We start from the raw sequence: 24067 nt of genomic DNA, 5'->3' as shown, positions 1-24067 counted from the left end.
CTTTCCCTCTATCGCTCTCTCTCGCTCTCGGAGATGCTAGAGAAGCAGAAAATCGATTTCACTTTCTATCTGTTTCCCATCGCGTTTTCCCTTTTTTTTTCCCCTTGAAATGAGCTTTTTGGAGAGAGAGAGTAGAAGTCTGTCCAGTCTCCTGAAGACAGCGGGGATGGCCTAAAGTGGGCTAAAATGGGCTAAATACTTAAGGCCCAAATTAAATTCTCTTAAAGCCCAAAGTAAAATATAAATATCTTTTTTTTTACGCTTAATCAAATTACTTTAATACCACGATTTACATGTTTATTTATACCTAATAATGATACCTTTTTAATATCTAGTTTAGATAACACATAAACACGTAAGTGTTGGGATTCATTTCTGTACAATGTGGTGAAGTTTCTGTAATTTTTTCCATAATTATATATATATATATATATCCTATAATTTTGCAAAAAAAAAAAAAATCCATTAAAATTGATCAAACCACAGTCTCTATGAAATTAGGAAATCAATTTATAAACTCTTGTTTGATTAAAATTACCAATAAATTCCTATTTTTTTTTAAATAGTCTGTCAAACCAATAAATTTGATTAAATTTGAAAATCTATATATATTAATAAAAGAGTTTAAAGGATTGTGGTGAAACCACCTAAGCATCCACATCATCATCCATGTGTCAATTTTTTTTTAATTCTTTATTAACCTTTACCATATTTATACATGAAAAATATGTTTTTATTAAATACTTAAATATATAATAATAAAAATTAGTTAAAAACACATTATTATTATCTTTAGTTTATATGTTAATAAAATGATAATTAGTAATATATATATATATATATATATATTGATTATCTTATCACTAAAAAATATTTTGACCTTAGTTTTATATATTATTAAAATTTTTATTGTTTTATATATTATTAAAATTTTCATTTGATTACATTTCCATTAAAAAAAAATTTGTTAACTTAGTGATATAAAAAAGAAAATATCAAGAAGTTATTTATAATTAAAAAAATCTATTTTTATCACATAAAAAAACAAATGATGCTTTGAAGTAAATGGACAAATTTATTGTAGTTAGTGGTATAAAAATCTTTAAATCTGAAAAAAGAAACGGATGTTTTGGAATTAATGAAAAAATTTAAGATAGTTAGTGGAGTAAAAATTATAAAAAAAAAAAAGAAACGGATGTTTTGGAGTTAATGGCTAAATTTAAGATAGTTAGTGGAGAAAAAATCATTAAAAAAAAGAAACCGTCATGATGTTTCGGAGACAAAAACGAGTATAGGATGGCACAATTTGCAAGCAACAGTCTCTCTCTCAGTTTCATTATCTTCATTCTCATTTCTTGATCGTCGCATCGATCCGCGGTTTCTTGCAAATTTTTTGGCTATTTCGTTCGACGATCGGTAAAATCCTATATTCATGTCTCATCAGGCGATTTCCGCCGAAGGAGAAGATGAAGCTATACTCTTACGGGAAAAGCTCATGCGCCCATTGCGTTCGAATCACTCTCAATTTCAAAGGTTTTTGTCTTAAATATCGGCTTCTGTCACGTATAAAAACACAAAATTTTCCATCTTTTTTTAATCCATTTTGTTATGGTTTGGTGAACTTTAGGGCTTGATTACGAGTATATTCCCGTCTATTTGCTCATAAGTGACCAACACAACCCAGGTTCGTAGTTTCGATCGGTTCGTTTTTCGGAACATTTCAGACTCGATTGACTTGATTTTCATGTGAATCAATGGATTGAGTATGTATCTCATCCTCTGTATATATTTGAATATGTCTGTATGTATGTATGCATCTATATATATATAGGAGTGCATATGGGATTTGACTTTCATATATATATTTCAGTGGAACTTTCAGCATTGGTTAAGTTAAATTTTTTTTTATCCTTAAAGAGTTCAAGAAGGTCAATCCGATTGGTTTCATACCAGCACTGGCCGATGGAGATGTCGTAGTTTCTGATTTTCTTGCCATTGCTAGAGAGGGCAAAACATCAACTGAGGCGAAGATTGACTTTTTGCTTTACTAAACAGGAAGAGACTTAGCGAGAGGAGAAGCCAACATTAGAAGATATCTCCATGATATTATCAAGGCTAATCTAAAAAAAAAATGCAATGGTTAGTCTTCCATCAGATTTTACATCGAAGAAGGATACACAATCTCATCTCTCGGTTATTCGAACCGAACTATCGTCATAATCTATCTTTTCTTATGTTAGAAATTGTCTCATTCTACTGACTTTTGCAGCATGGAAAGAATTGATGGGTCTGGACAGCTATTGAAGAATATTTGAATAGAAATACATAATCTTAATGCAAAGGGTGCAAGGACTTAAAGTCATAATAGAGTAAGTGACATTGTGGCTATATATGTTTATTCCTTTATTTTTACGTTCCCATGGTGAATTTTACTAACTTCACCTTGATAGCGATGCAATTGAAGTAGATAAGAGACTGCATGAACAATGATTCTTCATTCGGGTTTTCTTCAACGGACACAGACTTTGTTGTTAGAACCGGTGAGCTTCAGAAAACCGTAAAGAGAAACACTTAGCATCATGATCTTCCACGTGAAAATTGCAAAAAAAAACTCTAATGGAAGAAAAACTGCTGTTTGTTTTGGCAGAATCTCTAATGGAAGACTGCAAGAACAAGGAGACAAAATCTAATGGAAGACTGTTTGTTTTGGCAAGAATATTCGAATAATGATAATCGAAGGATTGACGGTTCGGTCATTCGTAGCAGACGAGTGGAGTGATTGAAAAGATATTGGCATTTTTCTTGATGGACGAAGAGATGTATAGTCGCATGTTTTGCTTAGAGTATCTTTCTCCAATCGTTGCGTGCTAGATCACTCTTTAGCATTAGTTTTATGGGTTATGAGACTATTGATATGTGATTTTATGATTGTTATTGATAATATCACAAAAATAATTTAATAATATAATAATGCAATGATATTGAAGTTCTTTTGGTTTTTGTTTCTTCAAAATATATATATATATATATATATATAATACTAATAATTTAATAATATACTTTTTCCCTATATTAATATTACTGATTTTTCATAACAAAAAATTGAAAATTTTATATTATCAATAAAACAAATAATCCGCGCATCGCGCGGGTCTTTCCTAGTATTTAAAATAGTTCTTTCTCTTCTAATTATATTTCTTTGTAGCAAGCCTTGATGATATTTTAAAGATAATAAAATAATATATTTGATTTCTCAAAAGGTAACTTTAGTTCTATTCATTTGATCTTTTTTGACCCTCTTAAAGTTTTACCACCGAATGACAAACAAGATACCGCGGAGTTACCGTTCCAGAAGAAATATAAAGCGGTAACTTTTCACTGTAACCGGTAATCCCGGTAAACAATGCATTTAAATGTTTAGTCCAAAGAAAACAAAATCCAGAGAGAGAGAGAGAAGAAAAAGCACCAAATTAGTAACAGATTCTCAGAAACCGTAAAGCGAGAGAGAGAGAGAGGAGCCGACGCGTTAACCGGAAATGCTGACGTGTATAGCTCGTCCGAAGAAAGCCGGCGACGACTCACTGAGTCAACCCGACGATCCGGACTCGAAGCACCTGAAATCCCTAACATCTCAGGTATATCAGTATTCTCACTCTCTCTCCTCTTCGTTTTGCTTATGGCGTTGGTGACTCCATCTCTGATAGGAGGATATTTTCGTCAAAAAACCATGGCAGCTAAAGGACATGGCGTTGAAGGCGTCGGGAGCATACCGGCATTGCACGCCGTGCACTGCGGGTCAGGGCCGGATCAAGAACCCGACGGGGTCGGATTCCGATTCGGATCGGTTTAGGATGTCGTACGGGCGGACGAACAGTTCGTCGAGCTGGGCGACGCCTAGGGTTTGGGGGAAGGAGATGGAGGCGAGGCTGAAGGGGATATCGAGCGGCGAGGCAACTCCGAAATCGGCGAGTGGGAGAAACCGAGTCGACCCGGTCGTGTTCGTGGAGGAGAAAGAGCCGAAGGAGTGGGTAGCTCAGGTAGAGCCAGGTGTTCTCATCACCTTCGTCTCTCTCTCTGGCGGAGGAAACGATCTCAAGCGAATACGTTTCAGGTACGGTTACGATTACGACCTTCTCTCTCTTTGAATCAACGGTGACGATTGGTTCTGATTTTTCTGATCGGACGGTCGGTTTCTTGAGTTCATCCCCGCCAACTTTTTCTGGGTTTCAACTATTTTTAATTGTTTTTTAAAATCTAATTAGTTTACACGTTATGGTTTTCGTTGTGAGAAAGCCCAAATCATCGTGTAGATGATTAATCCGAGATTTGGGTTTTGCGACTCTGGATTTCAGTGATTCGTATATTAGAATTTGGAATCCGAAACTAATTTCGTCGACGACGAATATTCGGATATCGGATATTTTTCGGAATTATGAATCCTCGTGTATATGCGAGTAGGATGGAGATTGAACCGGCGACGGTAAATGCAGACCGAAAATTTCTAATTTGATTTCTGTTGATATCCGTAGATTATCTATCTATAATTAAATTTTCTCAAAATTTTATGAATAGACTCTCGGTTTCGTCAAATCTGAATTTATCTCAACGTCGTATAAAATATTATAAAATACCTGATTATACTCTTGGTTTTTATAAGAAAAATTGGGAAATACAATTTTCATTGTCCAATTAGATGATTTAGGGATATATCGATACTAATACACATAATAAATATAAGATATTTAAATAATACTTGTATAGACATATAAATATTTGTTTGGTTGTTAGATTGGAAGCATAGTACGATGAAATTCATTTATTTTTGTAGTGAAAAATAGAAATTCTTAATTTTTAGAAAAATAAAAATAGGAAAATGGGGATGGGATGGAATGGGACCCACAGTTGTAGACAGAGACCTTCACGCTTAATGAGAGGCAAAGGCCGAGAAGGTCCAAAAAGGAAAACTCGGTGTCCCCTTTTATCAAGTGCTTCGTGGGGACACCTCCTCTCATTGTGTCCTGTTTTTTTTATTTAAATATTTACATTTTTTCTTTTTCTTTTTTCGTCCTATCTGTACTCATAAATATTTACTGGTTAAATATACACGTCTATAGAATTTGATATCTGATATATATATATATGTATATTATGTGTAATGTATTAGTTTAGGTCAACAAAATTTTGTAAAGTCTAGATTCTTCTTTGGGCAAATCAAAATTTGGGTCCTTTTTTTTTACGAAAATTCAGATTATTTTAATACATTTTTTATATTTTAGATATCAAGCATCATTTTACAAAAAGTTCCTTCCTTTTCAAATGTTGGGATTTTTTTTTGGCTTACGGGGAAGTTTGGATTTTTCTATAATTTTCAAATAATTTTTGAATATTATTGTCGGTTGGTTTGTTATACATATATTATAAAAAAAATATGGAATTCTCCATGAGTACCTTGTTCTCCGCGTCCTTGTCGTCGTCTTATCAAATCATTGAGGCTTGTGTATAGAAAAATAGTCACCACTGAAAAAAAACAACTTTTCCTTTTCACCAGCGACTATAAACCAAAAGACAAAAAGATTATAGCTTCATACTATTTTGTTTACTTCTCTGTCGCCAATGGAAAACGACAAGTTACAGCCACGTATTCTGTTTCTCTACATCTCCTTGTGATCATTGTCTACTTGTCATCTTCGAGTTTGATCCTACTTTGATTTCTGTCTAGCTTTGTATGTTGTCTCAACCCTTGTCTCTTTTATGTTAATGTTCTTATAAATTGATCTTCTGGGAATTTTTTTTCGTTTAGACTCTCTTTTTGTTCTACATGAGCTTTCTTGATAATGAAGCTCAAAGGGTACGCAAAATCATTTGGAAACTTTGGGAAATTTCTTGACTTTTTTTGTTTTGAGGAATCCTCTGCTACCACCACCTTCCATTATCTCTTCCGACTGTAGCCGTGTAATCATGCTAATTATTAACTTTGACCTTTGCTGTCTCTGTTTCTTGACTAATATTTATATTACTATTATTAGTTAGGCATTATCTATTTCAATATTTTATGCCATAGTCCTTCCTCTTTTCATCGCAAGCAATGACTTCAGTTTGTCAAAAGTATTAGTTAGTGCTTATTCTAATTGTACCTATGGATTAGGAGATTGATTGAGTCTCGTAATTTTAATCACCTTTTTTTTTTGTCCATGGTGATTATTGTCTTTTTATTTTTTGGTCAATTACATTTATAACTAGCTTAACTTAGTTTGATTTGGCATATTTGTCTTATATGATTCGTATACCTTCCTTGTGAGGTATTGTTGCCCTTGATAGAACCCCGAGTGGATGTTCAGATAGTACTTGAGAAGTAGGTTCAGATTTACCTCTCCAAGTGAGATTGAAATCCTTGTTACTAGAACAGATATCATCAATATGAGATGATTACCAGGATTGATAGATATCGCAATCTAACGTTAAGAAAAACATGCCTCTTTGTCGGCTAAATCTAAGTTCTTGTTCAGTTCTTGAAATAGCATCGTCAAGCATTTCATGTGTTAATAAAACAGTAGACTCGTCTTTTTTTCTTGATCAGCCGAGACATGTTCAACAAATTGCAAGCTCAGCGATGGTGGGCAGATAACTATGAAAAAGTTATGGAACTGTACAATGTTCAAAGACTGAACCGCCAAGCTTGCCCGCTTCCCACGCCACCACGGTTTGAAGACGAGGTAAGCTTTCGATGAATTTCCTGAGTAAACTAAAACAAGCTAGACGCGGTATTACAATGTAAATTTTGTAATACCGCGAGTTTCATGTGGCAAATATATGCTAATTGCTAAGCCTTGAATGGTCACTAGTCAATATATGCACCATCTTACCTGGGTTCCAAAGCAAAACCCTGAAAACTCATCGAATGGAGAATTATAGAGAGTTCACATAATTCTAGAATCTATATAGTAGTCTGTTTACTATTTGGTTCGGGTATCTTTAAGCTTTCTTATTCTTGGCAAGGTTTAAAGGCATAGCATGTTTACACTTTTTTTTTTTAAATCATAATTCACAATTGATCATCATTGAATCACATCCTTTCAGCACTCGTATTTACAAGAAAATGTGCAAAAACTTTATATCTTTCCTCTTTGGTTATTTCTCTTGAGTTTATGTATGTAAAACTTTTGCTTATACTGGACTACCAAATGTAAATGACGAATCTTGATGTATTTCTTTCACAAGTTTCACCTTTTTTAGGATTAGCTAATGGGGATCTTGGATCATTTATTCCACATCGGGAATCCTGTACTAATGTGTGGATTTTCATCAACTTGAAAGAATTCTGATCTTGATGAGATTATTGCTTTTAATATTTTCCTAGAATGCAAAACTGGAGTATGCAGAAGATAGTCCTGCAACACCACCATTAAACAGAGAACGGCTGCCACGTAACTTGCATCGGCCGACAGGGCTGACTTACTCATCTTCAGATTCACTCGACCATAATCCAAATCAAAGCCACCACTTTTACGACTCTGGAGGACTCAACTCGACTCCTAAACTTTCCAGCATTAGTGGAGCCAAAACGGAAACATCTTCCATGGATGCCTCCACCATCAGAAGCAGCTCATCAAGAGAGGCAGATCGGTCGGAAGATATGTCAATAAGCAATGCCAGTGATCTTGAAAATGAATGGGTCCAACAAGATGAACCGGGTGTTTATATTACCATTAGAGTTTTACCAGGAGGTAAAAGAGAGCTCAGACGAGTCAGATTCAGGTAAATTTTCTTGCAACTGTTACTGTGTAAGTCTATGAAATCAGAGCAGAAACTAAAGCTACAAAGACAAAAATCATGTAATCACTATGTCCTTAGTCATAGGTGTTTCTACGCTTGTTTCTATATACTTCATACTCGTCAATTTCCTTCATTACGAAAGAAGCATAACGATTTCTCTTTGGATTGGCGTTTATTAATAATCATTGCAGCCGAGAAAGATTTGGGGAGATGCACGCGAGACTCTGGTGGGAAGAGAACCGAGCAAGGATACATGAACAATACTTGTGATCATCATCATTATCATCATGTGAATGAAATGGTTGAAGCTCTACAAGGGTTTGTGTTTTTTATTCTGATGATGACTCTCTTCTGGTTCACTCTTGGTATACCTTTTTTTTTTCGGGTTAAAGCTCTGTCCATGTCTTCAACAGGTACTTCTTGTACCTGGAAGAATTGTCACCCATCAGTGTGGAATATTTCAGAGGTTTCGACCTTCAACACCGTCAAAAAAAATGTCGTAATTACTATATTACTCTTGTTCTATGTATTGTTATGGAAGTGTTGAACTCAATCTTTGGACTCTCTCTCTCTCTATATATATATATCTCTGAAATGCATGTTTACATTCAGATGGATAAAAGGGAATGGAATGTGTGTATTTGGGACCGAATCATCTTTGTACTTTTGTTTTTGCTCTTTGTACCAAAAACTGAAAACAGAAATCCATTTCAAACACTATCCTTTGAAACCCACAAAGAAGACAAAAGGAATAAAAATCTATGGCATTTGAGATGGTAGAGAAACCACCGAGCAAGGAAGAGTGCGGATGATTAGCATATGAGATGACGACTACAGAATGACGCAGGAGAAAGAAGGGCTTGGGGGCTCCAGCGGTTTGAGGAATGCGTTAGGGGACGAACCAGCGGGATGAGGGATAGGGTAGAGCCATTTTGGAAGGCTGAAGGGACCAAACATGTGCATGTATACGTTCATCACCTGTCCTGTCCATACGCAGTAAGGTTTATCCTCGATGACTTCCCTGCAATCACCATCATTACCACAGTTCTCTGATCGTGTCAATTCCCAAGTAAGAATGTTACTCGAGAACATACAATTCCCAAGTAAGATCGTGACTAGTAGATGCCTCGTACAGTGGCTGCATTCCCCCGGATCGTTCAGACCCAGACTTCAACATGCGGTTTTCGATTTCAGATTCCACGTTCATGAGAAATCCTCCGGAAGTCGTGAGGCAGATTCTCTTAGAATGATTCATCACCGGAGGAAGACGTGTGACACACCATTGAGAAGAGCAAGGGTAGAAATCCATAGCCACAACGACTTTATAGGCCCGACAGTTATCATCATACGAGCGGGCCAGCCAGTCTAGTTTCCCGTTTAAGCTTATCGGGTTCAAGAGAAATAACTAAAGAGGAAAGATATAAAGTTCTTGCACATTTTCTTGTAAACCGAGTGCTGAAAGGATGTGATTCAATGATGATCAATTGTGAATTATGATAAAAGTGTAAACATGTTATGCCTTTAAACCTTGCCAAGAATAAGAAAACTTAAAGATACCTGAACCAAATAGTAAACATACTAATATATAGATTATAGAAGTATATTATTTTTGCGAACCCCGTGTCCAAGTGTCTGTCGAGTTTAAATATCCTGAAAACAAACACCACTAGTATCGAAAGTAACAGAGCAGTCTAAATCTTTAGTAATTTTAGGAACATATCATAGATTTGTCTTAAATTGAGGAACATATAAAGCATTGATTAATTTCTGAAAAATCTCAACGGTGTCTTGGCCTTCGATCGGTATTTGCATTCCATTCGCAACCGGGACTGTACTAATGGCATCAGTTCTGTAAACCATTTCGAATTTGAAAACATATGATTAGTAACACCGGAATCAACAATGAGAGAGTTTAGAAGTTCGGTACCACTTCCTTTGTTCATGGACCATAATGCATGAATGAGGGCCTCCACATTATCTTGTGTTAGAAATGCAGCAGACTTCGAACCAGAGGTGTTGCCTCTGTATTTCAGAGGTGTAAGAACCAACACTTGCTATCATGACCTGTCTTTTTGCAGTGTTGCCTATCGATGCTGGGAAGAGGGCTACTGAACAAATTATGGCTACCTTCCTCTCTTTGGATCAGCATGAAAACCTCGTCCATAGAAGGGAGCATAGTCTACTGAAGGACATGGTAAACCAAATCGTTGTAAGTGCCATCCAAGCAAAGATAAAACAGAGAATACCTTGTCTTGTTCTTTGCGTTCGGCAATGATCGTGTTGTCGGTGGTGTGGGGGCGTAATTGCTCATATTCTGCCCATAGACTGTCCCAAACATGTATCAAACGGTCGACCATTACAAAAGAAATTCTCTTATTCCATTGTAGTGCAATACATTGTAGAAAACGTTGAAGAAATAGAACCAGTAGACATACAGGAAATGGAAACCAGCATATACGATGCATGATAAATGAGATTTTTCTCTAATACAAAAGGAAAAGTTTGGCTATAAGGCAACCATTTTCTTTTTGATTCAGAGCACATACATTGCTTTTATGTGTCGATGATCACTCCGTTGTCAATAAACAAACTTTGCCAATCATCTTCAGGCTCACGTGCAAGTCTTCTCGTGCTCCCTTGAATGATGTTATGAGCCCTTCTTTGTTGCTTGATCGTTTGAACTCATCTTCCATAAGCTGGCTTTGATCTTATGCCTCACCAGTATTTACTTGCATAACAGGACAACATAGCGAAAAGAAAAAGATTTGTTCGTCTCAACAAGAAACTAGGCGCTGAGTTTGAGAAGAGAATCAAGAAGAAGCAAAGGCTACTTGGAACAAAGACTTGTAAGCTATCAAATTTAAATTTAGTATGCTGCTGCTAGAGAAATCATTTAATGTCCTTTCCTATTTCTGCTGCAGGTGGAGAATGCAAAATGCATGTTTGGGTTGGTCATATACAACCTCGACTAGAATATAATTGATCAGACCCACAATATACAAACTTTGTAGAGGCGAAGTTTATCACCTTAAAAGCCCTCGTGTATCACAGAAAATGCTTGCTGGATATGATCCCTCATTAGATGTGTTTTGCACTTAGCATATAAACTGATATAATCGCCAATGGAATTGCAGGAGACCAGTGTCGGAACCTAACAATTTCTCTAGGCTCCTGTCCCAGGTTCAAATTCTCCAACATCACTTTTCTTACAATGAAACGTAGCAAAAAATGGTTCGACAGATGAGGCGAGGCAACTATAGGGCGAAACGGTGAGAGAGAAGCTGAGACGGTGAAATCACACTCGAATACTTAAAAGCAACTATAAAACTTTAGGATAGATTTGAATCAAATACCTCAGTTTCGGTAAGTGACTACTATCTAGATTATAATAAAATATGCAACTTCTAATGTTGAGTTATTTTTTGTTTATGATTATTTTTTTGTTAGATTGGAAAGAATCGTAGGTCAAGGAAATTAATCCCATATTGGGTTCTGTATGCATGTAGTGTCATTGGGCTTTGTGCTCTTATTATGTGGTTGCTACGTTCCAATCATGGTGCGGATGAAACATCATCGGGTATATTCATTGATAACGCTGAACAATTGGTATGGTATGTGACTGCTATGTTTATGAAATGCTTATAGGATATCTAAGTTTCTGAACTATTTTCTTGTTTAGTTGCTTGCTTTTAGGGATGGATTTTGGATGTTTTCCATTTATGGAAATTGAAGATGTACAGTTGACTCAAAACTTTTGTAGCGAGTTTTGAGTCAACTCTACATCTTCAATTTCGATAACATGATTCTGCTTTTAACAGAAACGGAAAACATCCAAAAATCCATCCCTAAAAGCAACTGAACAAGAAAAGAAAATAGTTCAAAAATTTAGTTATCCTATAAGCATTTCTTAAACAAAACAGTCACATACCAATTGCTCAGCATTATCAATGAATATACTCGATGATGTTTCATCTGCACCGTGATTGGAACGTAGTAACCACATAATAACAACACAAAGCCTAATAGCATCACAGACATACAGAATCCAATATGGGATTAATTTCCTTGGGCTACGATTCTTTCCAATCTAACAAAAAAATAATCGTAAAAAAAACTAAGTTTATTAGCTTCCATTAGAACTTGCGTATTTTATTATATAATGAATATTTCTAGATATCACTTACCGAAACTGAGATATTTGATTCAAATCTATCCAAAGTTTTATAAAACTTGTCGATAGCAGTTTTGCAATCAAATTCTTGATTAGCTTCTCCATTATTATCCAATGAAAATCGATTGTTGAAATCACCAACAACCTACAAATACATTACATGTGAATCAATAGATATGATTCATTACATCTATCAATATGAAATAATGCACCACAGAATCATTAATGTTATAAGCAAATATTTAGTGCATATACCTCAAATTTCGAAAATGCTTCATGTATAACCCTCAACAATGGCAACAATGAACCAACATAAAGTTGCACAATCCTTACCTTTTGCGATGAAGATAAAGATGGAAAAACTTGACAACGAAGAGATTCAAGAGAAATTGCAATGATTTTCAGTTGAAATCAAGGGAATAGATTATAAGGGAGAAAGGAGAGAGAACATGGATGGCACAAATAGGAGGGAGAATGAAAAAAGAAATAAATGAGAGAATGAAAAAAGAAACGAATGTTTAGGGGTACTCTTAGGTATTTTTGCAAATATTTATAAATATTTACAAAAATTAATTTAAAACCCGAACTCGTATCTGTAGATCGGATTTTTTTTGTCTTGTTTTATCTCGTATTCGGAATCCGGATATCCGGATATCCGTGAGTCGAGATATCCGAGAACCCGCAGATGCCGAATAAAAATGCCCACCTCGAAAATCGAGTACTTGCATTGCAATGAGATTGAGATTGAGTTCTAATGTATGTAAAACCCGAAATTTGGGTTTGGGTTTATATTTTCGGGGGTTTTTTTTCAAACCCTACATAGGACACCATTACATGCAGAGCACAAGGCATCAACCCAACGTAAGGTGATATCATGAAACACCGCTTGTTCGAAATAACTTTGGCTAGCAACACCGCTTGTTGTTTTTGAATGTTTGATACAACAATGTTTCATGTGTTGACTTTGGAGCCATATTGCGAAAAGCAATTAGCATCAAATAAAAATCTAATCCAAATTTTCCCATGATATTATGGGTTTGCGGAAACAATCGCATATATTCGACCATGATATCAGAGTTTCCGTAAGCGGTCTAATGGAGCAAAGCGTATATTTGACCGTGATGTAATAGGGTTTCCGTAAGCGGTCTCATGGAGCATAGTGTATATTTGACTCTGATGTTTTAGGGTTTGCATAATAGTCAGAAAGGTCGTAATGGATAATAGTTAGAAGAGTCGTAGAGACATACTCAGAAAATCAACAGAGGGTCGTAAACAATATACAACGTATTTAAGCAGGTGGGAATTAGTAGGTCGTAGTGAGTCACATGAGTCGTAATCTCATTTTTACCTCACTCCACCCCCTCCAGTATGTATATTGTGTATTTGCAACAGTACGAGATCCTGGTTAAAAACGATCTTATCCTGTAATAGAAGAACGATTAATGGCTGAAATGCATTCCATGGGGCGAAGGATCATGGAAACAATCTCTCGTACTAGAAGATCAAGGGCGAATGCGGAGTTAGTGCCTGCTGCTTAAGATCATCTCTTTCTCCCGACTCCGAACGTACAAAATAGAAGGATTAGGAGGAAAAAAATCAAAGGCATAGGAAGCTCATCGTCCTAACCAAAGAGCTTGATTTGAATATGCTACGTGTCCTAGATTTCTTGAGAAATTTACTTTGGGATAGATCGTGGCTCGAAACCCCTCCCTACGATCAAGCTCTTTGGTTAGGACGATGAGCTTCCTATGCTTTTGATTTTTTCCCTCCTAATCATTCTATTTTTTGTACTTTCGGAGTCAGGAGAAAGAGCTGATCTTAAGCAGCAGGCACTGGCTCCACATCCGCCCTTGATCTTCTAATACAAGAGATCGCTTCCAGGATCCTTCGCTCCATGGAATGCATGTCATCCATTAATCGCTCTTCTATTGCAGGGATAAGATCATTTTTAACTAGGATCTCGTACTGTTGCAAATACACAATATACATATAGAGGGGTTGGAGTGAGGTAAAAATGAGACTACGACTCATGTGACTCACTACGACCTACTAAGTCCCACCTACTTAAATATGTTCTATATTGTTTAAGATCCTCTCCTGATTTTCTAAGTATATGTCTCTACGACTCTTTTGACTATTATCCATTACGACCTTTCTGATTATTACGTAAACCCTAAAATATCAAAGTCAATATGCTCCATGAGACCGTTTACGAAAACCCTAACACATCACGGTCAAATATACGCTTCGCTCCATGAGACCGTTTACGTAAAATATCATGGTCGAATATATGCGACTGTTTCCACAAACCCGTAATATCATGGGAAAATTTCGATATACTTACATGTCCCATTGAAGCATGCGTCGTTGTAGCACTCGCTTCACCACGGTCTCGATTTTTTCTTTTTTCCTTTCTCGGCCGTCGAGACGAATTCTTCAGATTATGGCGATAACATCTTCGAGTAGATTTACGTTTTCACTGGTCTAGACCTCAAAATTTATAGTATACATTATATTGTTAACTTAGTTCGAAAAAGCGCATCTGGGGCACGCCAAGGCGGTGGAGGCGCAGATGCAAACCCAAAATTGCATCATGAACCCTAGGCGATGCGATTTGCAGGAGGCGGCTGGAGGCTCGCCTCCGGCGGGCATCGGCCGGAGACGGAGGCGTGCGCCTCTGGTAGTAAGGCGGTCAATGTAAAAAAACTAGGTTTAGGTAGAAGACGAAGAGAGCAGAAGCTAGGGAAAGTGGGTGAGTGGGAGAGAGAGAGATAATAGGTACGTGGGTGGGTGAATAAAAAATAGGTCTGGCCAGACATCTCACGATGTGAGATGTGCCAATTATTATATCAAATTTTTAATTAATTTATATATAAGATTTTACATAAAATTAATTATTTTATTTATCAATTATAAATTAAAATTAATAATAATACAGAACTAAATTTATATATAATTTTAAACAATAATTGAAAATTAATATTTTTATAAAATAATTATTAATTTGTTTATCAAAACAAATAATATTTATATATCACCCTAAAATTATTTTAATTTTTGTTCATATTAGTCAAAAATTTAGATTATAATTTAATTATAATAAATATAATTTAATTACGTTGAATTAACATATAGTTTGTCTAAACAATTAAATAACAATTCTATTGTTAACTGTGCATTCTATTATTTAATAATGCATCTCTCGTGCGAGAGAGGCGATCCTTAACCGTCTAAGTGAGCCTCGCGCTTTTTACAAGATTGTTAATGTATTTCAATTCAATTCATTTTTATTAAACTTTAGTTTTTTGTTATTAATTAATAATATATATATAGATTATTATGTAAATAATTAAGTTTTTCTTTAAAAATTATCTTTTCCTTTTTTCAGATTTATATATTGATATAAAAATGACTATGCGCCTTGGCTCGGTGTTTTGGACCTTTTTGCATCAACAAGGCATCCACAGCAGAAAGCATGTTACTCTTAAAAAAAGACGAAATGGAAGGCTTACCCTCGGCGGCAACGAAGCGTTCCTTCTGCTTCTTGTACCTGAAAGAATGTCGGAAAACGACACGAGGGAGCGGAGCCCCAGGGCCTGGATCGTGGATGATCTCCGTCACGACACCCTTGAGATAACCATTGCGCTCGCAGAAGTCGAGGCTCCGGAACTTCGCAGGACATTTGCGGTGGGACTTGAAGACTGAACCAGCACCCTTACGCTCAGAAACCCTATTTCGCTGCAGGGAACCCTTATTTTTTTTTTTTAAGTGGGCTGTCTGTACTGGGTCGAGCATAAAATTTAAATGTAATGGTTACAATTGGCCCAATAATATCAGGCCCTTTTCTAATAAACAAAAAAAAAAGTATTATCAATATAAGACATACTTAAAATAACACTAGGGGTTTCACTAGACATACTTTACATAATAATATCAGACAGACTCGACATCTTTCCAACAAAAATGTTTGAACAGATATACGCCACTTTTGTCAAACTGAATCTCGACAAACTTTCCAAACCGGCTACATTTTTATTTAAGAACACCAAAAGAGGAAGCAAATTAATTATTGGTTTAAAATATGAAAAAATGGTTTGGCTATGGTCACTATTATGTTTTCACAGCTAATTTAGTGAACATTTTGCGTACTAAACAACCTTCCGACAAGTAAAGATTCGAAAGCTTTGAATATGTAACTCAGACATCCTAAAAGAGCCAAGTTAAAGGAGGAATGGGCACCCACGTACCTAGAGTTGGTATTCCTCACAGTTTTTGCGTTGCCAAAAGCTTCAAGAACTGGATTTGACTGTATAACCAAAGATAAAAATCAGAGCAGTTATACGAGATTAACTAGAACATGAGTATGGAGGAGAATATTTGTGTGTATACTTTCCGAACCCAGAAGGGAGGAACCTGTACCAGTAATAAGTTCAACAAGAAGTTCCATAAATGGCTAGACGTCGAAATAGAGATCCCATGAAAGGATCTCCACCAACAAATGACAAATCAGAATGAAACCTTTTCCTTCACCCAACAGAATCCAAAGAATTACTCCTTAAACCTTAAGAAGAAACCAGAAAAGCAAAAGAAGCAATCTTAAAGGAGACAACGAAAATCTTGAGATTAAAAAGATTACCATGATAAGTCCTTCCCAGAAGTTCTAATCTTCCCCTCTAACTCATCCGAAAAAAATACCGAGTTGTGGAACCCTGACTCAGCGTGAGTCAGGCGACGAGGGGTAACAGATCGGAGACCAAATGGAGTGGGCAGAAGCAAAGAACACAGACGACGAAGAAAAGAGATTAGGAATTTCCCTCTCTAGAAGTTGAGTCGGAATCTTCTCTCTCTAGAAAAACCTCTGAAAGAGAATCCAAACAATCAATCCATAAACCTTAAGAAACCAAAAAAGCAAAAGAAGCAATCTTTAAGAAGACAACGAAAATCTTGAGATTTTAAAGATTACCATGATAAGTCCTTCCCAGAAGATCTGCTCTTCCCCTCTAACACATCCGAAAAAATACCGAGTTGCGGAACCCTAACTCAGTGTGAGTCAGGCGACGAGGGGTAAATGATCGGAGACCAATTGCACCGGTTTCTTCGTCGTTTCAGAATATCCAAACAAGTAAACAGAGCAGATGATGATGATCGGAGAGAGCTGGGAAGAAGCAAAGAACACAGACGACTAAGGAAAGGGATTCGGAATTTCTCTCTCTAGAAGTTGAATCGGAATCTTCTCTCTAGAAAACCCTGAAACAGCTATTGAATGAAGTAAGCTCTTTTTGCAGAGTCTCTGACATATATCCGTTTCACTCCCTGTTTTTTACCGTTGCGTTCCTCTGAAATTTTGAATTTTGAATTTTGAATTTATTGAAAAAAATCTGTGAAAAATTAAAATCTATATTACTGTCATGAACACTATCGTATATCAAAAAAATTCTTTTTACTCAAATCGCGTACCGTTTCCGAATCTGTCCAATACTAAAATTTACTCAAATCCCAAATTACAGAAACCTAGGGTTTTATCGTGTTTGTTATATTAAATATTGTCATCTTAATATACTCACATTATATCGTTGATAATTGTGGAAAAAGAAAAGGGAATTGTGTGGCATGAGAACATTAAATTAAAGAAGCAGCATAATTATATTTAATAATATTCTTCTAAATAGTGTGGGAATCGAAACCCTAGCCGCCGCCTGCTGCATGTCGACGATGGAGAGAAGCAGTCTACCGGAGTCAGGGATGGTAGAGATTATGGTGAGACTGCCGTTGAGAAACATAGCCAGATTGAAATCTGTGAGAATGGAAATCCCTCGTCGAGTCTTCCTTCTTCCTAAACCTCTACATCTCCATGAACGACGCTTCGCAAGAACAGAGTGGACGGAGACCGCGTCCACGAGCCCGTTGCCCACCACGCATGCGACAGATGGGACCTTCCACGTCCACTCGGTTCCTACGTCACGTCCTTCGTAAGGGACCTGACGAGCACCGTCATAAGTATACCAAAAAAAATTCCAACTTGAAGACGTTAACGTTACGAGTTGCACCGACGGGTTACTTCTGATCCAAGCATTCGATCTGCCGGGATTCAGCTCCAAACTTTACGTGGGAAATCCCTTGACACGGGAATGGACGCATATTGCTTTTCCTCGTTATCATAATCCGTGTGTACAGAAAAACCCATTGAACATCTCCCAAAAACAGTGTCGCAGTTTGTCCACAACCATTTGCAGTTACAAGATACGATGATTACTACTGTATCTTTTTTCACCATATATATATATTCACTGCCAGCTTCTTTCATGAAGATTGATTTCTGAGTGCAGAAACCTTCTTCTGTAATTCAAGACTCGATATCCGCTCGGCCTCCAGAGCTCGTTCAAGCTGTAAAAAGTCCGCAGATTTTATTAGCACAAAATAGAGACAGATCCCACCCAAAAGGGTTTCGAGAACCCCAATAAAGGATGAATCCGCAACCATCTTACAATAAGTTTGCCAAGTTTAACCTCGAGGACAAGACGAAAGCTTTCGTTAAAACCTTGTTTATTTCAGCATAAAAGAATTTAGAAAACTATGTTGAACAGATGTCCTAAACCCATCTTATTCTTAGTAGTCTAGTCTATAAAGGAGATGTATAGAGAACTTTCTTCCTTATTGAAGACCCCCTAAATGGGGTTTTTAGACTGAATAAGGGACAAATATTCTATCATTTTCACTTCAAAAATGGTTCCGCATACAAAACTACACATAGATAAGCCCATTTCTCAACCAAAGCATTTGCTATGCATGCATATGATTACGGATAGACATGAGGAAGGAAAAATTCTCATGTTTCCAAGAGGTTGAGGGGGAAGGAGAAAGAAGGGAAACTTGAATCTTGAAATAGAAAGAAAAGACAGTTACCTTTGCAGCTCGCATGCTCCATTCTCCGAGAATAGCTCTTAACCTTTCGTTCTCTGCAACATACTGCTCAAGCAGCATCAAACAGAAAATAATGAGTTTCAAGAACCAATCAAACAGATGCAGAGTTAGAGATATCCATTTATTCCTCTAAGCAATTGGATTTAGTTTTTTTTTTCAGCGTCTTAATTGAAGAAAGGCTTGTAAATCTATTTAACTATAAGATTAAAGTTGGACGGGAAACAATCTTGTAAACATCAATGCATACGGAGAGTTAATGCATGGTGAAGTGATCCTGGCGTAAAATAATGTTTGCCGGTTTTAAGTTAATAGAGGAACAGAGACCTGGTTATTGGTGTGGCGAACATGCTGTATCTCTCTGTCTCTCTCAGCAATCAGTGATCTTGCGAGAGTGAGCTCAGAATGGAGTTGATCCATCTGCAATCACATCACATAAACTGAGTATCCTCCTTATACTTCACAGAATTGTGATAAAGTTATGTGCATAAAAACGAAAAAAATGTATAATCCTCTCTTTCCCAACTTCTGCAAGCATAACTCATTTTGTTGACTTGGCTTTACCTCAGCAGAAAGAGTACGGAACTCCTGATCACGAGCAGCCACAAGATGTGCTAGATCAACCTGACAGAAAGTATTCATTAATGTAATGCTATGAAAGGACTGAAAGGAAATACATAGATTTGTAGAAAATTTTCATGAAGGTTTGGCATGTAACGACTTTTCAAGTTCAATGGAAAATGGATCATTAAATTATGATCCTACAGGAAAGAACACTTCTAACCTGAGGTGTGGTACCGCTACTGGACGGTTCGCATTTGCTCAAGCATTCTTGCAACCTCAGAATCTGAACCGAAAAAAAAATGATCACTATAACAAAAGCAAAGAACAAAGCAAGTTGAAGATGATGAACTAGACTGGCGAACTAAGTTTGGTAATACAAATGGTAGATAAAGCAAGGGATGACACATTTCTCAACAATCAGTAGAGGACATTGCTGCTGTAGAATAGAATTCTCAAAATATTAACCTCTTCACTGAGAAAATGAAGATTCTCTCGCTGATATTGCAATAGAGCCATCTGCTGATCAGAGAGACGACCAGCTTCATGATATCTGTTGTCAAGGAAACCGAAATGAAAACAAGACTAAGAATATTCTTACACTGTCATAAATAAAAATGAGATACTTTGAGGGACTCCAAACATATGTTGGTCCAGCGGATAAGTGTAGAATATAATGTGGTTGAATTTCTTTATGAAGACTAGATAGATAATTATGCTTCATCTTTTTTTTTTCACGTAAAAAGTCAAGTCTCTCCAAGAGAGTTAAAGTACCTCACACCTTCCAAAGCAGATGGTTGAAGGGGGGAATACAATGAATTTAAGACATCGGGCTGAGAGTTCACCGAATTGTACTGATGAACATAACCTGCCAGTAATAAATATATGTAAGAACAACAAAACTGCACTAAAACCCCAGAAGATGCCAATTGCAAAGCATCTCAACAAGAGAAATCCCAATTGTCACTTGCACAGTACACGCTTTCTTGGAAAACAAACACGATTTCAGTCATCCTTATGGATAAGGCACACGAGGGAACACATGTATGGTGTAAAGGTACATTGTGTTTTCCCCTTGGTAAACTATAACTTAGCAGCACTCTTGAGTCTTGAACATTCCCAGCAAGATTTAATCAACTGGGAAATAGACTGACACTACCATGTGGCATTTCAACAGAGACAAAGTAAAAAAAAAAGAATAAGAAATCAAGACAATGTACACTGCCTATTACTAATCTAATGCCTTAGAAGACCAATATATGGCATATTTTGTGTTTCTTAAACATGGTGAAAAATGACGGTTTAAATCCACTATGGATATATTCCCATTAGTATGCTTTTGTTGAGGAGTTAAATCAATGCCAAATGTAAGCCTAAAAGTGTGAAAATTGTAATCTAGACCAATTTGCAGAGTGTAATCCACGAGGAAAACCCAAAATTAAAAAGGTTGTAGTGTTACCAATATATACAACCATAAAGGATGCAGCACAAATTGCTTCAGCTGACATTATGAACCTGCAAATTGATAGGAGTCACGATTGTGATTGAAAACGTTTTAGACCTTGGCAACACAATGGTTATTTTTATTAAACGCAATCCAAATGAGAAATAGGAAAGAAATGAACAACTTGTTAGGGATCTTTATCATCATATTTCAAACTTCTTTCCTGAGATAGGCATCAATGGTGTTCAAGGAATTCGTAAATATTTTACCCTAAATTCCGAACAAGTCTGCATACCTCTGTACAGTTAAAATGGGAATAAGACTGATACTGGGTTTCCACACCATGACAAGTAGCATACATGCATTTCCTGAATAAAAAAGGAGTCATCTTGTAACCAGAAGGAACAGAAACAAGCAACACAAAAAAACATGCTTGGAATCTAGAATTAAACATTACCGTATGCCATAATGGCAAATGGCAGACGGACCACATGCTTCAACTTCTGACTGAAACTGTAATAACCCTGTAATTGAAGCTTTTTTCAGAAGACTCTTCAGATGGAAAAAAACATTTTAAAAGTATAATATGGGATGACTGCATCTCAGTATTCAACAAATCCTAAAACTTAGAAGGCAGCTAAATTAGAAAAAAAAACATAATAGGACAAAGAAGAGCTGTTACCTGCAAGCGTATCTTCTGGACCTGACTCACAAAATATTTCTGAAAAATGCCTGTTACAGATGTAAATGAAAATTTAAACACATGCTTAGGACATAAGATTTTACAGTTGACATAGAGTTGGAGAGAACATCACTCAAAAGACGATACACAGCCCAACAAAGCCTAAAGTCTTGTACTGGTAACGAGAAATCTAGAGAATATTGTCATAACCTAATATCAACTATATATGAGACTTTGGACAACCTCCACTCATAAGCTAGCTTTTTAAGGATGAGGTGCCATCCATGGGGTAATGAAATGAGACGGGTCCATATCACAATAGATTTCAGTACCCAAGAGGTCCAAATCACGAAATTGGTAACCTCGGAATGGGAGGCCCAAACAGGGCAAATAGGCCAACTAAAATACAGCACCATGGAGAGCATAATTGACTTTAGACATCCTTTTGTTTACACCCTATCTTTTGACAACAACTCATGGAATAATGAGATTGGGTTTAGACCTCAATTAGTTCTTTTATCATCATGCGAAATGATAGTTTAATTTTCTGTTTTGACTTTCAGTTTGTTGTCGAGAATGACAACTGTGAAACATAAAGAACTATCACTGACAACTTCATTCCTTTTTGCTTTTCACTTTCTAGTATTGGATCCAGAGCCAAATCGAGAACAATTTAAAGATATTCAGACCTGCATCCAAATTCCAAATAAAATGAGTAGTAATAAGGTGAAGTGTAAGCTACCTGTAAGCATCAATAGAGCAACATTGGAGCTGCAAAGCAACGATGGAATAAGAGATTGCACAGGCTGAAGAATCCATGGAGCTCCAGCCGCCAAAGTAGCATAACCGGCCTAAATTTAACAAATGGTGAGACAAATTCAGACATTCATATCCTTTTATTTTCCCTCAAAACTGAGTTTCAATACTCAATGTTAAAGGTAAATGTATAGTATGAGACTAATATACTGATATACAGAGTAGTTAACTTGCCAATATAATAAGGTAAACATAACTTCCAACAAGACTTCTAGATTTTCGATGACGGTATAGTGGAGCTTCTTGGAGTATATCAAGAAACCTGCAATCATAAAACCCACAGGATGTCAAAACAATATTAGAAAACAATCATGAAGATGAACCAATAATCACTAAAAGGAAAGTAAAAACACCCGAGTCCCGACAGTAAGGCATGAAAACAACAATACAGCACTTGAGGCAAGTGTTTCCTCGTCAAAACCATTTTGGAGGAGAGGGAAAAGCATTGAGTTACAAGCTTGAACACCTTTGAAAACATAAAACAGATGCCAATGAAGCTACTCGACAAGAAGCTACTGCACTGTAATTTCTACCTGTTTTGAAACTGACCAGAGTCCAGTGAATTGTGAGCCCACAAAACAAGGATCAATGAACCGGACAATAGAAAGATCAAAGAACTGTTGCACAATTAAGCATTAATGTCTCTAAGATAGAGGGAAACACTGAAATCCACATCCAAGTCTCATCAATTTTTTGTACTCCATATATCAAAACAGAGAAACAGACAACGGAATCTCCAAGAACGTAAACAGAGAGAGAGAGAGAGAGAGAGAGAGAGAGCGCTCTTCCACCACCAAACAAGCCATTTAAGAGATCAAAGAAACAGGCACTTTAGAACTTTGGACAGAGGGATATACACGATCAAATATCGAAATTCATAATCGGAAACGATCAGGCAAGCCAATGACGTTGTTCATGTCTGTAATGAAATCGTAATTATTGAAAAAGAAACACAAAGAGATGATCCCATCGAAACAAACCGAGGCTCGCAGATAACGATGAAAAGCACAGACAGAACAGAATGAGGGATCGAATCATGATCTTACAGAGCATCGCCTTCCTCGTTCGCCATTTTTTTTTCCTTTGTGGGAGTGAAACTGGAATTTTCTCGTCAGTGTAAAAGACGGAGGATTTGCTTGAAATTAGGGTTTATCATATTCCTTCCCTCCCAAAGGAGATTTGTGAGAATATGTAAAGTCCAAGTGTGAAAGTACAAAACTTCACTCTGAAAGCATCTCGTCAATGGCGTCTGAGATGAGATTAGTGTTGGCCACGCCTAACAGTCAAACGGCCAATTTCAGGATCAAAGAGATCTTCTGTCCAATGGAGGAATTGAACATTTGGTTCTTCGACGTGACACTTTGAAATTTAAGGTCAAACGCAAACGCTAAAATTTCCACGATTGGAACCGCTAATTGTTATTTGTTAATGTAGAAAAGTTCATTTTTAAATTCTAAAATCCGAAAATATTGTTACCACGGAAATAGTAAAATATTTAAACTATGGAAATCGTAAATAAAAATTTGTTGTCTATTTTCCTAAGGCGTGACTATGAGCTTTATAAATTCATTTATCCGATTCACATAATTAATATCTTATCAAAATCTTGTGTTCCAATATAAATACAAATTTATTATCTATTTTCTTACATATCTCCAATAAATTTTAATCACATAATAAAAAAAATTCAACCTCTAAACTA

The 24067-nt window shown here is 36.4% G+C and overlaps 3 protein-coding genes and 2 long non-coding RNA genes across 17 annotated transcripts in view; 2 read left to right on the top strand and 3 right to left on the bottom strand.

The window, feature by feature from the left end:
- Positions 1–117, bottom strand: part of LOC104799624 (protein bem46) — a 2965-nt gene extending 2848 nt beyond the window's left edge. Inside the window, exon 1 of the mRNA XM_010522247.2 lies at positions 8–117. The gene's annotated coding sequence lies outside the window, so the exon portion shown is untranslated. The remainder of the gene's footprint in view (positions 1–7) is intronic.
- Positions 118–1334: 1217 nt separating this feature from the next.
- LOC104799623 lies at positions 1335–2932 on the top strand. Of its 4 annotated transcripts, none has more exons than XR_769605.2 (6): positions 1335–1533; positions 1628–1684; positions 2056–2139; positions 2270–2369; positions 2468–2540; positions 2648–2932. It is a non-coding gene; the product is annotated as an uncharacterized LOC104799623 (long non-coding RNA). The 4 variants fall into 4 exon arrangements; XR_769604.2 differs by having other exon boundaries at positions 2465–2540; XR_769602.2 differs by having other exon boundaries at positions 2451–2540.
- Positions 2933–3425: 493 nt separating this feature from the next.
- Positions 3426–8425, top strand: LOC104799622 (protein Brevis radix-like 4). 3 transcript variants are annotated; one of them, XM_010522244.2, is made up of 6 exons: positions 3426–3635; positions 3705–4111; positions 6578–6713; positions 7358–7755; positions 7965–8091; positions 8187–8425. In XM_010522244.2, the coding sequence occupies exons 1-5, from the start codon at positions 3537–3539 to the stop codon at positions 8041–8043; spliced, it is 1119 nt and encodes a 372-aa protein (XP_010520546.1). In that variant the 5' UTR covers positions 3426–3536; the 3' UTR covers positions 8044–8091; positions 8187–8425. The 3 variants fall into 3 exon arrangements, with proteins under 3 accessions (XP_010520546.1, XP_010520545.1, XP_010520547.1); XM_010522243.2 differs by having other exon boundaries at positions 7965–8425; XM_010522245.2 differs by having other exon boundaries at positions 3428–3635; positions 3735–4111; positions 7965–8425.
- A 911-nt stretch (positions 8426–9336) lies between these two features.
- On the bottom strand, positions 9337–17203 carry LOC104799621. Of its 8 annotated transcripts, none has more exons than XR_769596.2 (8): positions 16908–17203; positions 16581–16802; positions 16364–16468; positions 16192–16250; positions 15457–15721; positions 11958–12089; positions 10320–10944; positions 9337–10098 (listed from the first exon to the last, which is right to left on the bottom strand). It is a non-coding gene; the product is annotated as an uncharacterized LOC104799621 (long non-coding RNA). The 8 variants fall into 8 exon arrangements; XR_769599.2 differs by lacking the exon at positions 16364–16468 and having other exon boundaries at positions 9337–9622; positions 9701–10098; XR_769595.2 differs by lacking the exon at positions 16364–16468 and having other exon boundaries at positions 15457–15726.
- An 870-nt stretch (positions 17204–18073) lies between these two features.
- On the bottom strand, positions 18074–23702 carry LOC104799620. The gene is made up of 14 exons (XM_010522241.1): positions 23412–23702; positions 22540–22627; positions 22292–22400; positions 21550–21599; positions 21325–21391; positions 21163–21235; positions 20883–20938; positions 20198–20291; positions 19892–19976; positions 19647–19709; positions 19427–19486; positions 19190–19282; positions 18848–18910; positions 18074–18328 (listed from the first exon to the last, which is right to left on the bottom strand). Exons 1-14 carry the CDS (start codon positions 23435–23437, stop codon positions 18245–18247), a joined length of 1011 nt encoding a protein of 336 aa, XP_010520543.1. The 5' UTR covers positions 23438–23702; the 3' UTR covers positions 18074–18244.
- Positions 23703–24067: the final 365 nt, after the last annotated feature.

This window comes from Tarenaya hassleriana, unplaced genomic scaffold, assembly GCF_000463585.1.
Source record: "Tarenaya hassleriana unplaced genomic scaffold, ASM46358v1 Cleome6, whole genome shotgun sequence".
Taxonomy (NCBI): domain Eukaryota; kingdom Viridiplantae; phylum Streptophyta; class Magnoliopsida; order Brassicales; family Cleomaceae; genus Tarenaya; species Tarenaya hassleriana.
The sequence above is the reverse complement of the archived record's forward strand: the minus strand, read 5'-3'. Positions and strand labels throughout refer to the sequence as shown.

Bases quoted from the DNA above. Each gene is read 5' to 3' on its own strand.
- LOC104799620 (XM_010522241.1), bottom strand. From the start codon at position 23,437: ATGGCGAACGAGGAAGGCGATGCTCT. The intron at 21,600-22,291 runs GTAGCTTACACT...CATCTGTAACAG, and splicing joins TGCTCTATTGATGCTTACAG to GCATTTTTCAGAAATATTTT. The intron at 18,329-18,847 runs GTAACTGTCTTT...GACTTTTTACAG, and splicing joins GGAGCATGCGAGCTGCAAAG to CTTGAACGAGCTCTGGAGGC.
- LOC104799622 (XM_010522244.2), top strand. From the start codon at position 3,537: ATGCTGACGTGTATAGCTCGTCCGAAGAAAGCCGGCGACGACTCACTG. The intron at 3,636-3,704 runs GTATATCAGTAT...CATCTCTGATAG, and splicing joins TGAAATCCCTAACATCTCAG to GAGGATATTTTCGTCAAAAA. The intron at 7,756-7,964 runs GTAAATTTTCTT...TAATCATTGCAG, and splicing joins CTCAGACGAGTCAGATTCAG to CCGAGAAAGATTTGGGGAGA.